The following is a 14,985-nucleotide window of genomic DNA, read 5'->3' as shown; positions in this document are numbered from 1 at the left end:
GTACACCACTGTGTTGAATGAAATATGAAAACTATTTATGTTCTGATCCTATTTCTCTCACAGAAAAATGTCTGCCTGTGTCACACAAACAGTGAGCCATGTATTTGTTTGTGAATAGTTTATGTCCTGCCATATTCAATTGTAGAAGAGCAGCAGAATATTCAGTACCTCACTCTCAAAACGCTTCATCATGATGTAGCATCATGATCCTTCCCACAGGAAATAATTGTCATAGATTTAAGAGCTGCTTTGAACCATCTTCTTCTCCAGGATATTTCAGATTTAACATTTCAATGTGATGACCTTTGTTATATTGTGTTTCCTGTAAGATCTCTGAATACTGTTTCTGTCCTTTACTGCTGTGTTACATTCTTGATCCCACCATGCTTCACTTTTTCACTTCCTTCCTGCCTCTACAGCTTTCACTGGGCTCTTCTCCAAATGAGCATTTCTACTGGGTTGTTTTCATGAGGATGTACACATCCTGGACAGGCAGGAACGCTGGTTTGAGCACAGAGTCATGCAGGCCATTTACGTGAAAAGGGAAAGACCATCTCTGAATCAAGGAGGGGGCATAATCTGTCACCATCTTACAATGCTGTGATTGCAGCCATTCCCCAACTCTTTGTGAATGCTACTCATGGCCATTGATCAGTGGAATCATATTTTGGAGATTTACTTACCTGGATGATTTGCTTTGTGTCAAGATATTGGACTGTTTCCAGTTCAATTATTGTATATTGTGTATTGGCTTTTAAAATCCCATTGTGACCTTTGTCCATCTCCCTGTAGTTGTCAGTTTCTACCACAGCTCAAAAATAGAAGAATGATTTTATTCTAACAGTTCCAGCAGTTGTTTTGTTCAGGGATAAATATTTCTGTAATCTGAACTGTTAATAATACTGAAACATGTAGGTCTCCTACATCTCTAACCTTTATGGATCGTTTCATGTGATGTGTGTATGAAACAAACAGGAAGTGAGTGAAGGACACATGAAATGTTTCCAGCTGTTCCTCCTCTATCAGACATTCCCTCCATACCTGAGAGTGTCCAGTCTCCAGGGTGGATCCTTCAATCCAGCCATTCCTGAGTCACCCGGATGATTGTAGCTCAGGTCCAGCTCTCTCAGATGGGAGGGGTTGGAGCTCAGAGCTGAGGCCAGAGAAGTACAGCCTTCCTCTGTGATCAGACAGCCTGACAGACTGCAGACACACAAAACAACAATCCATCTGTGAACAACAAATTTCTGTTTTTCAGACACAATAACATTATTCAGTATTTACTTCTTTGTGTAGTATTTAATTTTGCTTTATTTATACACAAATATATTCCCAATAAAAACATTCTCCAAAAGGACCATCTCCCATGACTGGTGGCAGAGTGAGGGCAAAAAGAAGAGATGAGAGAGAGAAAAAACCCCAATAAACAAAATACAAATTAAGGAAAGAGATAAGCACATGCACCAGTGGCACATAAAAGCATCAGGGGTGAAAATGGGGGAATGGAGAAGAAAGCAGAGCACCATGGGAACTCTACTAAAAGCCTGACACTAAAGCAGCATAACTAAGGGGTGATTCAGTGTCAATGAATCCATCCACGCTCACATTTTTTAAATCCACGTTCAAGGACATTGTGAAACACAGCGAACACCATGAGACCGGACAGTGTGCGCGCCGCGGATGACATCAGAGTGCACACTGTGTCTGAGGAGGATGTGCGGAAGTGCTTCAGGAAGGTGAACGCGCGCAAAGCTACTGGTCTGGACGGGATTCCCGGCCGTTTCCTCAAGTCATGCACGGCTCAGCTGGCTGGAGTGTTTACACACATCTTCAACCTTTCCTCTCTCTGTCTGTAGTCCCAGCCTGCTTCAAAATGGCCACCATCATCCCTGTACCCAAAACCTCCACCATGTCTTCATTGAATGACTGGTGACCTGTAGCCCTGACCCCCATCGTGACCAAATGCTTCGAGAAGCTGGTCAGGGACTTTGTTTGCTCTGCACTACCCGACTCACTGGACCCTCTACAATTTGCATACCGCCACAACAGGTCTACTGATGATGCCATAGCCCTGACACTACATACTGCCCTGTCACAGCTAGAGAAGAGAGACACGTACAGTGGGGCAAAAAAGTATTTAGTCAGCCACCGATTGTGCAAGTTCCCCCACCTAAAATGATGACAGAGGTCAGTAATTTACACCAGAGGTACACTTCAACTGTGAGAGACAGAATGTGAAAAAAAAATCCACGAATTCACATGGTAGGATTTGTAAAGAATTTATTCGTAAATCAGGGTGGAAAATAAGTATTTGGTCAATAACAAAAATACAACTCAATACTTTGTAACATAACCTTTGTTGGCCAAAGGAGCTTGCAAAGAAAAGCGTCTGGACTTCTTTAAGTTGCTTGAAGACGTTTCACCTCTCATCCGAGAAGCTTCTTCAGTTCTAAGGTCAAATGGTGGAGAGTCACACCCGATCAGATCTGTACACTGTTAGACCTCTGCCTCACCACTACATATTTCAAGTACAACGAAGGCTTTACAGACAAAAACATGGCTGTGCCATGGGCTCCCCCGTGTCACCTATTGTAGCCAACCTTTACATGGAGGAAGTGGAAAGGAAGGCTCTTGGCTTTTCCAAGGAAGAGTACCCAGCCACTGGTACAGATATGTAGACGACACCTGGGTCAAAATCAAGACACAAGAAGTGGAATCCTTCACTGCGCACATTAACGCTGTGGATAAAAACATCAAGTTCACCAGGGAAGACACAAAGGACGACTGTTTGCCTTTCCTGGACTGCGCCGTGCACATTGAAGAGAACGGCAAACTCAACATCGAAGTTTACCGGAAGCCCACACACACGGACCAGTACCTCCTCTTTGACTCCCATCACCCTCTGGAACACAAACTTGGAGTAATCAGGACCCTACACCACCGGGCAGAACATGTTCCCTCTAAGCCTGAAGGAAAAAAGAAGGAACACACACATGTAAAGAAAGCACTCAAAACGTGCGGCTATCCTAAATGGGCGTTCTTAAAGTCAGCAAAGAGGCACAGAAAAGAAGATCAGACACCAGCGAGGGAGGATAAGAAGGACAGACGCAACAACATTGTCATCCCCTATGTAGCCGGTGTATCAGAGAAACTCAGGAGAGTTTTCTCCAAGCATGACATCCCGGTGCATTTCAGACCCAACAACACGCTCAGACAGAAACTGGTTCACCCGAAAGATGAAACGCCAAAACACAGACTTAACAATGTGGTGTATGCTGTACAGTGCAGTGAGGAATGCTCAGACCTCTACATTGGAGAGACCAAACAGCCACTTCACAAGCGCATGGCACAACACAGAAGAGCCACCTCCACAGGACAAGACTCAGCAGTCCATCTGCATCTTAAGGCTAAAGGACACTCTTTCGAGGATGCCAATGTTCACATTTTGGACAGAGAGGACAGATGGTTTGAAAGAGGAGTGAAAGAAGCCATCTATGTCCACTGTGAGCGACCATCTTTGAACAGAGGCGGGGGTTTACGACACCAACTCTCTGCCATCTATAATCCAGTTTTTAGATCCCTTCCCAGATGCCTTAACGCCCACTCACATCCTGGGCCATCTGACCTCAGGAATTCGCATGATAAGGTGGGGCCAGGTTTCACAATGAACACACCCGAAACTCTGGCTGATTGGGACCCACGCCCAGTTTCACACCTTGGCTCAGGCGATTAGAGGATCATCAGGGGGTCCTTTTGTCCCTCTGTGGGGGGTTTCTCCCACTAGGTTTATATCTGGGACTCTCCACCATTTGACCTTAGAACTGAAGAAGCTTCTCAGATGAGAGGTGAAACGTCTTCAAGCAACTTAAAGAAGTCCAGACGCTTTTCTTTGCAAGCTCCTTTGACTACGATGACCTGGATGACTGAGAACCTTCACAGACACAGACTTTGTTGGCAATAACAGAGGTCAAACGTTTACTATAGGTCTTTACCAGGTTTGCACACAGTAGCTGGTATTTTGGCCCATTCCTCCATGCAGATCTTCTCGAGAGCAGTGATGTTTTGGGGCTGTCGCCGAGCAACACGGACTTTCAACTCCTGCCACAGATTTTCTATTGGGTTGAGGTCTGGAGACTGGCTAGGCCACTCCAGGACTTTCAAATGCTCCTTTGATGCCCGGCCGGTGTGTTTTGGATCATTGTCATGTTGGAAGACCCAGCCTCGTTTCATCTTCAAAGTTCTCACTGATGGAAGGAGGTTTTGGCTCAAAATCTCACGATACATGGCCCCATTCATTCTGTCCTTAACACGGATCAGTCGTCCTGTCCCCTTGGCAGAAAAACAGCCCCATAGCATGATGTTTCCACCCCCATGCTTCACAGTAGGTATGGTGTTCTTGGGATGCAACTCAGTATTCTTCTACTTCCAAACACGACGAGTTGAGTTTATACCAAAAAGTTCTACTTTGGTTTCATCTGACCACATGACATTCTCCCAATCCTCTGCTGTATCATCCATGTGCTCTCTGGCAAACTTCAGACGGGCCTGGACATGCACTGGCTTCAGCAGCGGAACACTTCTGGCACTGCGGGATTTGATTCCCTGCCGTTGTAGTGTGTTACTGATGGTGACCTTTGTTACTTTGGTCCCAGCTCTCTGCAGGTCATTCACCAGGTCCCCCCGTGTGGTTCTGGGATCTTTGCTCACCGTTCTCATGATCATTTTGACCCCACGGGATGAGATCTTGCGTGGAGCCCCAGATCGAGGGAGATTATCAGTGGTCTTTTATGTCTTCCATTTTCTGATGATTGCTCCCACAGTTGATTTTTTCACACCAAGCTGCTTGCCTATTGTAGATTCACTCTTCCCAGTCTGGTGCAGGTCTACAATACTTTTCCTGGTGTCCTTCGAAAGCTCTTCGGTCTTGGCCATGGCGGAGTTTGGAGTCTGACTGTTTGAGGCTGTGGACAGGTGTCTTTTATACAGATGATGAGTTCAAACAGGTGCCATTCATACAGGTAACGCGTGGGGGACAGAAAAGCTTCTTACAGAAGACGTTACAGGTCTGTGAGAGCCAGAGATTTTCCTTGTTTTATGTGACCAAATACTAATTTTCCACCCTAATTTACGAATAAATTCTTTACAAATCCTACCATGTGAATTCATGGATTTTTTTTCACATTCTGTCTCTCACAGTTGAAGTGTACCTCTGGTGCAAATTACTGACCTCTGTCATCATTTTAAGTGGGGGAACTTGCACAATTGGTGGCTGACTAAATACTTTTTCGCCCCACTGTATGTGAGAATGCTGTTTGTAGATTACAGCTCAGCATTCAATACCATCGTTCCCTCGAAGCTGGACAGGAAACTGCAGGATCTAGGACTGAGCAGCTCCCTCTGCAGCTGGATCCTTAGCTTCCTGTCTGACAGACGCCAAGTGGTCAGACTGGGCAGCATCACCTCATCCCCCATCACACTGAACACTGGTGCACCACAGGGGTGTGTACTCAGCTCTCTCCTGTACTCACTCTACACCTACGACTGCACGGCCACTAACAGCTCCAACATCATTGTAAAGTTTGCGGACGACACTACAGTGGTGGTCTTATCACCAACGGTGATGAGATGGCGTACAGGGAGGAGGTCAGCTCCCTGACCCACTGGTGTCAAGACAACCATCTCACCCTCAACGTCGCAAAGACAAAGGAGTTGATAGTGGACTTCCGGAGGTGCAAAGAAGTACACACCCCCATCACCATCAATGGCGCTGCTGTGGAGAGAGTGAGCAGCTTCTGCTTCCTTGGTGTACATCTGTCTGAGGATCTTACGTGGTCTGTACACACAAACAAAACAGTGAAGAAGGCGCAACAGCGCCTCTTTCTCAGGAGACTGAAAAGATTTGGCATGAGCCCCCGCATCCTCAGGACCTTCTATCACTGTGCCATTGAGAGCATCCTCACTGGATGCATCACCACCTGGTACAACAGCACCGCTTACAACCGCAAAGCTCTCCAGAGAGTAGTGCGGTGCTCTGAATGGATAATTGGACGTGAGCTTCCCTCCCTCCAGGACATCTACAGGAAGCGGTGCCTGAGGAAAGCGGGGAGGATCATCAAGGACTCCAGTCACGCCAGACATAATCTGTTGAGACTACTTCCATCAGGAAGGAGGTTCTGCAGCATCCGGTCCCGTACCAGCAGACTGAGAGACAGCTTCTTCCATCAGGCCACGAACACGTCATAGACACCTCACCTCCACTACTGGAACTTCAACATTATGCACTACATACTGTATATGAATGCCACTTGTTTTGCACAATATCCAACTACCAACCTCTGTATATTTTATACATGTATTTTATTTTTACTCTATTTAATTTGTAAAATATGTATACACACACACACACACACACACACACACACACACACACACACACACACACGTAGACATACATATTTAGTATACACATTCAGTAATATGCATACACTCTTATATTGTACATATATTTATTCATATAATTCTCAGATTTAGCCATTATATTTGCTTGTTCTTATGTTATTGTACTTTGCACAACTCTGTTGCTTGTGAAGCTCGCACACAAGAATTTCACTCACATGTACTGTACCAGTGTACCTACACATGTGATGGGACAATAAAAGTGATTAGATTTGATTTGAATCTTATCTGCTGAAAAAAGATGACAATTTACATCCAATCTAAAACAAACTCATAACCAACATTCTCCAGTGTTTTTTAAAAGCTATATTTAAGAGTTTATGCTGCTCAGATTTCTGTTAGAATTTTATTATAATGATGATTGATTTTTGAGAACTTTATGGGGAATAGAGCGTTAAGATGTCTAGTTTCTTAATGTTTTACATCTAAATGTGCAGATGTGGCATTAATAAATAGATTTTTCCGCATTAAGGAAACTAATAGACCCCTAAACATCTGATTTGGATATTTTCTTAATAAAAATATAATATGGACAAATGACCCTAAATGTCTAACTTTACCAGTGTTTTTTTTTTTTTTTTTTTTTTTTTTTTTTTTTTTTAAATGACATCAGAAACAGCAGTATGCGACATTACGTGATGGCAGAGCTTCAGTTCATCCTTTGTCATTTTTTTTTTTTTTTTTTTTTTTTTTTATAATAAATAGGACAGGGGGAATGAATGAGAGAGAGAGGGGGAGAGAAAGAAAGAAAACCCAAGGGGAGAAGAGACGGTGAGAAGGGGGGGGAAGAGAGACAAAAAAAAAAAAAAAAAACTCCTGGGTCACCTGTATGGAGAAAAAACAAACAAACAAACAAACAAACAAACAAACAGAGGAGACAGCAAACAACAAAGAGCAACATAATAATAGAGAAAACAAAGCACCATCACAATAAACTAGCTAGTCATAGATATCAGTATTTACTAAGTAATAAACGATATTGTGCAGCACGCAAAGGAACCGTTTCTTGGTGTCTCGGCAAGAAAGAGGAACAAGACAAGAACTGAAAGGTAGACAGGAAGGGCTAGCCATGAAAATAGAAGATGATTTTCTAGGTGAAAAGTCATGATGATGTTGATCTGATCTATGTATAAAATGTGTCTGTGACGTATGAAGGGGCGTCAGTAAATAAACCCTGATGCTATAAAATATCTGTTCATGCTTTGATTAAGTCGAGGACTACTGGCTGTCTGCGTACAGAGTTGTCTTCCCACGCGTGTATTCATTAAAATCATCGTTTGACTTCACCCGGCCGGATCGGTGTGGTTATTCTTCGATCACCTCTTGTACCCTTCCTCAATATTGAATCTTAAGTAATTTTCTTTGAATACATCACTAAAGAAATGTGACTCTGAAAAATCTCAAACAATAATTGAAAGTCTAATAAAATTCTTTAAAAGTTCACTTTTTTTATAGAACAATAGAATATAGATTCTAAATGATAATCGGTGGAAAAGTTTAAAACCTGACCTGAGAGTTTCCAGTTTAAAGTTTCCACTCTTTACTCCAACAGACAAAAGCTTCACCCCTGAATCCTGCAGGTCAGAGTTACTCAGGTCCAGCTCTTTCAGACTGCAGGACTGGGAGCTGAGAACTGAGGACAGAGCTTCACAATCTCCATCTGAGAGGCTACAGTGACTCAGTCTGAAAGATAACAGATTAACAAACATGATAAAATAACATTTTTGTTAAAGTGAAATGCTGTATTATTATTTTAGAAATATCTAATCCTGCTTCTTCTCTTTACCTTGTAATTCCTTTAGCTAAAACATTTAACTTATTAATTCTGTCATCAGATTGAAAAAAAAAAAACATATAGCTCGGTCTGACCTAAGAGTATTTAGTTTACAGTTTGGACTCTTTAGTCCATCACAAAGACACTTCACTCCTGAATCCGGCAGGTTGGAGTTACTCAGGTCCAGCTCTCCTAAACTAGAGGACTGAGATTTAAGAACCAAGGACAAAGCTTCACAGCTTCTTTCTGAGAGGTTCCAGCCCATCACTCTGAAAAACAAACAAACAAAACTGCTTAAGAGTCATCAGGACTAAAGAACTACGACATTTGGCAATGTAAATTTTATTATTTTTCTTTGATCTCAAAGTCATTTTGACAATTCATAATATTTTTTTTTTCACTTGATCTGACCTGAGAGTTTTACACTGTGGACTCTTCAGTCCATCAGACAGAGGCTCCACTCCTGAATCCTTGCTGTTACTCAGGCCCAGCTCTCTGAGACTGGAGGTCTGGGAGCTGAGGACTGAGGACAGAGCTTCACAGTTTGTCTCTGACAGGTTACAGAGACTCAGTCTGAAAAAGTAATGCAGTTTGTGATTTTGATATATGAGCTACTGTGTAGAGGTCTGGGGAAACACATACAAAAGTAACACACAAACAATAACTATAATACAGAAAAGGGCCATTAGATTAATAAATAATGTAGGGTACAGGGACCATACAAATGCACTCTTTGTCAAAATGCAAGCTATCAAATTCCAAGACTTGGCGAAGCTTAAAACAGCGCAGATAATGTATAAAGTAAGAAATAAACTGCTTCCCAAAGAAATCTGTAAATTGTTCATAGAAAGAGAAGGTGGGTATAACTTAAGAGGGAGATGGAATTTAAAAATACAAAGTGCTAGAACAACTTTAAGAACTATGTCTATCTCAATTGCAGGAGTTAAATTATGGAACAGTCTAACAGAAGAAATAAAAGACAGTCAAAACATAAAACAGTTTAAAGTAAAATATAAAAACCTAATTTTAAATAAGTATAAGAATGAAGAAAACGGGGTTAACCCAGGACGGTAATGTTGCTGGAAATGGTGTTGCGGTTCTTTTTTGGTTTTTTTGTTTTGTTTTGGTTTGTTGTTTTTCCATAACTTGTGTATCTGCAAATATACATATTCTGTATTTTTCATATGAAAGAAAATATACTGTGGTGGGGCTTGCTAATTTCTTGTTTTGATTTATGTATGTTATGTTTTGTTTTACTTCATATGTTTCATATGTTGTTTGTTTAATTTAAGACAAAAAAATTAAATGAATGAGAGGTAAAACTTGTGGGGGTAGGGACAAATAAGTAAATACTTCAGCCTACTCCTTTTCAAACAAATAATGGAATGATATTTTGTAATGATTGTGAAGGCACATGTTTGAAATGTTTGAAATAAAAATGAACTGAACTGAACTGAACTGATTAAACTAAATCACTTCATATAAACAGTGTACCGATTAAAATGTTTACATCAAGAAAATTAGCAAAAATATCAACTTAAGAGGGAAATTATTGTTCTCAGGCAAAACCAAAAGTAAAGCAGCAAGTAAAATGTATTTGTATGAGAATTAGTTTTTTTTAGCCTTACAATAAGGCATCCTTTGTAGTGCTCTGCCACAGTTTCTGAAACCTGCTGGCCGAGTTGTTGACAGGAGTGGACAAAATGGCACATTAGTACCAATTTAAGGCTACGTCACGCTAACAACTGCTGTGTACTTTTTCAAAGTTTTTCAAACGAAAATGCATTGTTTTCTCTCCGTTTTGGCCTCCTGTCCACACTGAGATGGCGCTTTTGTCAAGGAAAACCGCAGCATTTTAAAAACGCTCTAGAAAACGCATGCATTACAAAATGCAGCTGTCCCGTCGCAGTGTGGACACTCGGAAAACACATACATTTCAAAACTGAGCTGTCATGTTGCAGTGAGACACACGGAAATGCAGACTTTCTAAAACAATGACGTATTTTAGTCATTTGATGCAGTCATGTGACCAAATAAACAAAGATAGTGGAGGGCATTTGTTACAGCGGTTGTTTTGATTGCTCTCAAGTTTGACAACCCTAAAAAAGATTAATATCAGATTAATATCGGTTTGTACATGCTCCAGATTCTTCAAATTCTTTAATTCTCACTCAATTTTTTGCATGCGCAGGACTGGAACCTACGTGTTTTTATTCGGGCTAGTGTGGACAAAGCCAGAGAGTGTGACCTCCACTCAAGGCTCCAAGGTTAGGAGTAGTAAAGACTTCTTGGCAATTATTCCTGCAGAAGCAGATAGAGCAATGACCAAAATGCTTACATGAGGGTCATCCACAGAGGAGCTAGATAAATTCAGCAGTCTAGTGCCTTATTATCCAAAGTGTTAATGGTACCTTTTCACAGGTCCATACTGGTCATGGCATTCTGTCCCAATCTGTCAAGAATCGCACAGTTTGTGGAACCAGGACTGACCCAAAGTGCAGGATGCAGAGGACATACAGGCTAAACAAGCAAGCAATTCACTGACTGATAGAAGTCAGTAAGAAATTAAATATCAAACTGAATACAAAACCACAACAAAGACTGAAAGGGAGGACAGGACTAGTCAGCGTAGAGGAATCAAGGCTGAGGGAAATGAGACAAAGTTGTAGAAAATAAAGACAGTGAGATTTTATTCTTAGAACTGGAACCAGGAACCACAAGCAACATGAGGAAAATGATTCAGTTCATCAGCAGCTGGTGAAATTTGGGTGATTGTACAAGCAAGGCCGATTGTAGCAGAGCAGTATTTTGGAAATGAGGTAGAACTGATGAGTGAACAATGCAGTAACAGAACACTGTTTTAGTCTATGTGGTTTTGGTATGAAAAAAATGTGTGATTATTTTTTTCTTTTTTTGTATTTGTTTTTGAAGAGTTTATGTTTAGCACTTGTGTATTCAGTACAGGGTGGGTCTGCACATTACTTTAATAACAACTGCACCTAGTTTTTTGTCAGAAATGCTGACAATTGTTGCTGCTTCATATGCATTAACAGTTGGTTTGAATACTGATGACAATGTAAATGTTTTATATATTTTTCAAACCCCTGAACCATTAGTTTTTTTAAAACTGCTTTATGCTAACCAGTGTTGGGACTAACGCATTATTAAGTAACGCGTTACAGTAACTACGTTATTATTGTGGTAACGAGCACGGTAACTAGTTATTATGCCAAAACCGGGAACGCGTTACTCGTTACTGGGATTTAGATAGGCTCGTTATTCGTTACTTCGTGTGGTGGCTATCGCGGAGCTTCCACAGATTCAATAACATTAGCAAGTGGTGGAAGCCAGCAGGTGGATGAAGGAAAAGGGAGGCAAGAGGAGAGACCCGAAGCGGCCGCCTGTTATGAGTGGCTGTGTGCAGACAGGAATAGGACCCAAGGTGCAGACTCCGGAGACAGTCGTGAACTCAAAACAGCTTTAATGTAAAACTCAAAATATAAAATAACTGTAAAAAATCAAAATAAACTTAAACCGGAGGATTGACAGAACACACAGCTAGGTAAACGGTAGATCGCGACCCAGACACAAAGAAACACAGGGCTCAAATACACAGAGGGAGCAATCAGGGAATGTGTAACAGGAGGGAAACACAGCTGGGGCAAATCAGGCCTAACGAGACAAGGGGAAGCAAAACCAGACACATTAACATCAGACATGGACTTTCAAAGTAAAACAGGCAACCCATAACACAGACTGAACAAAAGACACAGACTCACATGCAGGCCCTACAACAGAGGGAACAGAGACGTGGGACCAGGGCAAACACAGACACTGACTGGACACGGGGATATAGCAACTAAGGATACACAGAGACGCGAACTAGACAAGGGGATACAGCTGACAGGGGAGACAAAGCAACTAGAGAAGACAGAGACATAAACCATAAGACAGAACTCAAAGAAACCAAAGACTAGAAATTATAAATAATATAATAAACTCAAAAACCCTGGGTCAACGACCCAGACATCCTAACACCGCCGGTCCGAGAGTGTCAGGTGAACTGAACTTCAGGTAAGAAGTTCTAACCTGCAGTCCATCTGGGTCAGATATAAACCAAGTTTAGGTGGTATCCAGTTACGGAAGCAACACATTAACAAGAGAATTATGAGTAAAACCAAAGTTACTTTCCCTAGTAACTAGTTACTCTGAAGGTAACGAGTAACTTGAAGTAACTGAGTTACTTTTGATAGAAGTAACTAGTAATGTAACTAAGTTACTAATTTAAAGTAACTTACCCAACACTGATGTTAACTAGAATAACCATTTACTAAATAAAGGCATCAGCACATATTTACTTACAGAGATTTATTAGAGGCATTGACCTCTGGCAGCAGCTCCAGAAGAGCGTCCTCTGAAGAAAATGTCTTTGGGTCTGCATCTTTTTTTGATGAGACTAAGATTAAGAGCAGAGCTGACCACTGAGCAGGGGAAAGATTACGTATTGAGGGACTTCCTAAACTCATGTACCGCTGGACCTCCTCCACTAGAGAACGATCATTCAGTTCATTCAGACAGTGGAACAGATTGATACTTTTCTCTCCAGACTGATTCTCACTGAGCTTCTTCTTGATGTACTGGATGGTTTCCTGAATGGTCAGTGAACTACCTTCTGTACGTGTCTGTGTCTGCAAACCTTGTAGGAGACTCTGACTGGTCTGCAGTGAAAGACCCAGGAGGAAGCGGAGGAACAGGTCCAGGTGTCCGTTTGGACTCTGTAAGGCCTTGTCCACAGCACTCTGGTAGAAGTGAGTCGATTCTGTTGTTTCAGACTTCTGGGGGGTGGTTTGTTGCTCTTCCAGCAGATTGACTCCAGAGTTGATGAAGGTCAGATGGACATGAAGAGCAGCCAGAAACTCCTGAACACTCAGATGGATGAAGCAGAACACCTTGTCCTGGTACAGTCCTCTCTCCTCTTTAAAGATCTGTGTGAACACTCCTGCAAACACTGTGGCTGCTTTGATATCGATGCCGCACTCTGTCAGGTCTGATTCATAGAAGATCAGGTTTCCTTTCTGCAGATGATCAAAAGCTAGTTTTCCCAGAGACTCAATCATCTCCCTGCTCTCTGGACTCCAGTGTGAATCTGTTTGGGCTCCTTCATCAAACTTGACCTTCTTCACTTTGGCCTGAACCACCAGGAAGTGGATGTACATCTCAGTCAGGTTCTTCGGCAGACGTCCCTCTCTGGTTTTCAGCACATTCTCCAAAACTGTAGCAGTCATCCAGCAGAAGACTGGGATGTGGCACATGATGTGGAGGCTTCGTGATGTCTTGACGTGAGAAAGGATTCTGCTGGCCTGCTCCTCATCTCCGAATCTCTTCCTGAAATACTCTTCTTTCTGTGGGTCAGTGAACCCTCTGACCTCTGTCACCATGTCAACACACTGTGGAGGGATCTGATTTGCTGCTGCAGGTCGTGTGGTTATCCAGAGGTGAGCAGAAGGAAGCAGTTTCCCCCTGATGAGGTTTATCAGCAGCACATCCACTGAGGTGGACTTTCTAGGGTCAGTTAGGATTGTAGTTTTGTGGAAGTCCAGAGGAAGTCGACACTCATCCAGACCATCAAAGATGAACACAACCTGGAACTCTTCAAAGCTGCAGATTCCTGCTTCTTTGGTTTCAGTAAAGAAGTGATGAACAAGTTCCACCAAGCTGAACGTTTTCTCTTTCATCACATTCAGCTCTCTGAAAGTGAATGGAAATATGAACTGGATGTCCTGGTTGGCTTTGTCTTCTGCCCAGTCAAGAATGTATTTCTGAGTTAAGACTGTTTTTCCAATACCAGTCACTCCTTTTGTCAGCACTGTTCTGATTGGTTCAAGTCGTCCAGGTGAGGCTTTAAAGATGTCTTCTTCTCTGATTGATGTTTCTGGTCTGTCTCGTTTCCTGCATACCTTTTCAATCTGTCTGACCTCATGTTCATCATTGACCTCTGCAGTCCCTCCCTCTGTGATGTAGAGATCTGTGTAGATCTGATTCAGAAGGGTTGGGTTTCCGGCTTTAGCGATCCCCTCAAACACACACTGGAACCTCTCCTTTAGTGTAGATTTAAGTTTGTGAGGACAAATGGCATCTAGAAGTTTTCAGAGAAAAAACAAAAAAAATGTACAACATAAGGTACTGTTTAAAAAAAAATGTATAGACAATTTAAATTCCATATATCATCATTATTATGTGTTGTTCTATGTATTTTGAAATTAGTAAATTCTTTACACCAGCAACTTAAATCTTTAGTGAAATCCACTTACTTCTCTGCAGACGGTCAGCCAGCTCATCAAGCTTCATTGTTCTCATGAAGTCCAGGGTGATTTTCACAAATGCCTCTCTGCTGCTCCTCCTCTGCTCTTCCTCTTCCTCCTCCCTCTGACTCTCTAAGCATTCTGGGTAGCCTGGACTCAGAACCTTCTGGATCTTCTTCAGCTCTTTCTTCACAAAGCTGATGATGTTGTCCTCCAGCAGCTGGAACAGAATACTTCATGAATGACCCAATTATACTGAAATCATGGAGCCAAATACGGATTATCCACTGTTGCATAAAGAGCAGCATGAAGATGTAAAAGAAAGTGTTCAAAGGAGCTTGCAAAGAAAAGCGTCTGGACTTCTTTAAGTTGCTTGAAGACGTTTCACCTCTCATCCGAGAAGCTTCTTCAGTTTTAAGGTCAAATGGTGGGGAGTCCCAGATTTAAACCTAG

The 14,985-nt window shown here is 42.1% G+C and overlaps 1 protein-coding gene and 1 long non-coding RNA gene across 2 annotated transcripts in view; both read right to left on the bottom strand.

Annotated features, from left to right (window-relative positions):
• Window positions 1-14,985, bottom strand: part of LOC147333790 (uncharacterized) — a 165,691-nt gene that overhangs the window by 91,933 nt on the left and 58,773 nt on the right. The window lies entirely within an intron of this gene.
• Window positions 1-14,985, bottom strand: part of LOC147333792 (NACHT, LRR and PYD domains-containing protein 3-like) — a 29,489-nt gene that overhangs the window by 2,722 nt on the left and 11,782 nt on the right. The window contains exons 7-12 of the mRNA XM_086270015.1: window positions 14,542-14,752; window positions 12,593-14,366; window positions 8,642-8,803; window positions 8,326-8,499; window positions 7,966-8,139; window positions 1,042-1,203 (exon numbers count right to left, since the gene is read on the bottom strand). Of these exons, the coding sequence (XP_086126141.1) occupies window positions 1,042-1,203; window positions 7,966-8,139; window positions 8,326-8,499; window positions 8,642-8,803; window positions 12,593-14,366; window positions 14,542-14,752 (2,657 nt within the window). The remainder of the gene's footprint in view (window positions 1-1,041; window positions 1,204-7,965; window positions 8,140-8,325; window positions 8,500-8,641; window positions 8,804-12,592; window positions 14,367-14,541; window positions 14,753-14,985) is intronic.

This window comes from Aulonocara sp. 'chitande type north' Nkhata Bay, linkage group LG3 (assembly GCF_057382095.1).
Source record: "Aulonocara sp. 'chitande type north' Nkhata Bay isolate Kocher_YH1m ecotype deep benthic linkage group LG3, A_spYH_male_GT1.1, whole genome shotgun sequence".
Taxonomy (NCBI): domain Eukaryota; kingdom Metazoa; phylum Chordata; class Actinopteri; order Cichliformes; family Cichlidae; genus Aulonocara; species Aulonocara sp. 'chitande type north' Nkhata Bay.
The sequence above is the reverse complement of the archived record's forward strand: the minus strand, read 5'-3'. Positions and strand labels throughout refer to the sequence as shown.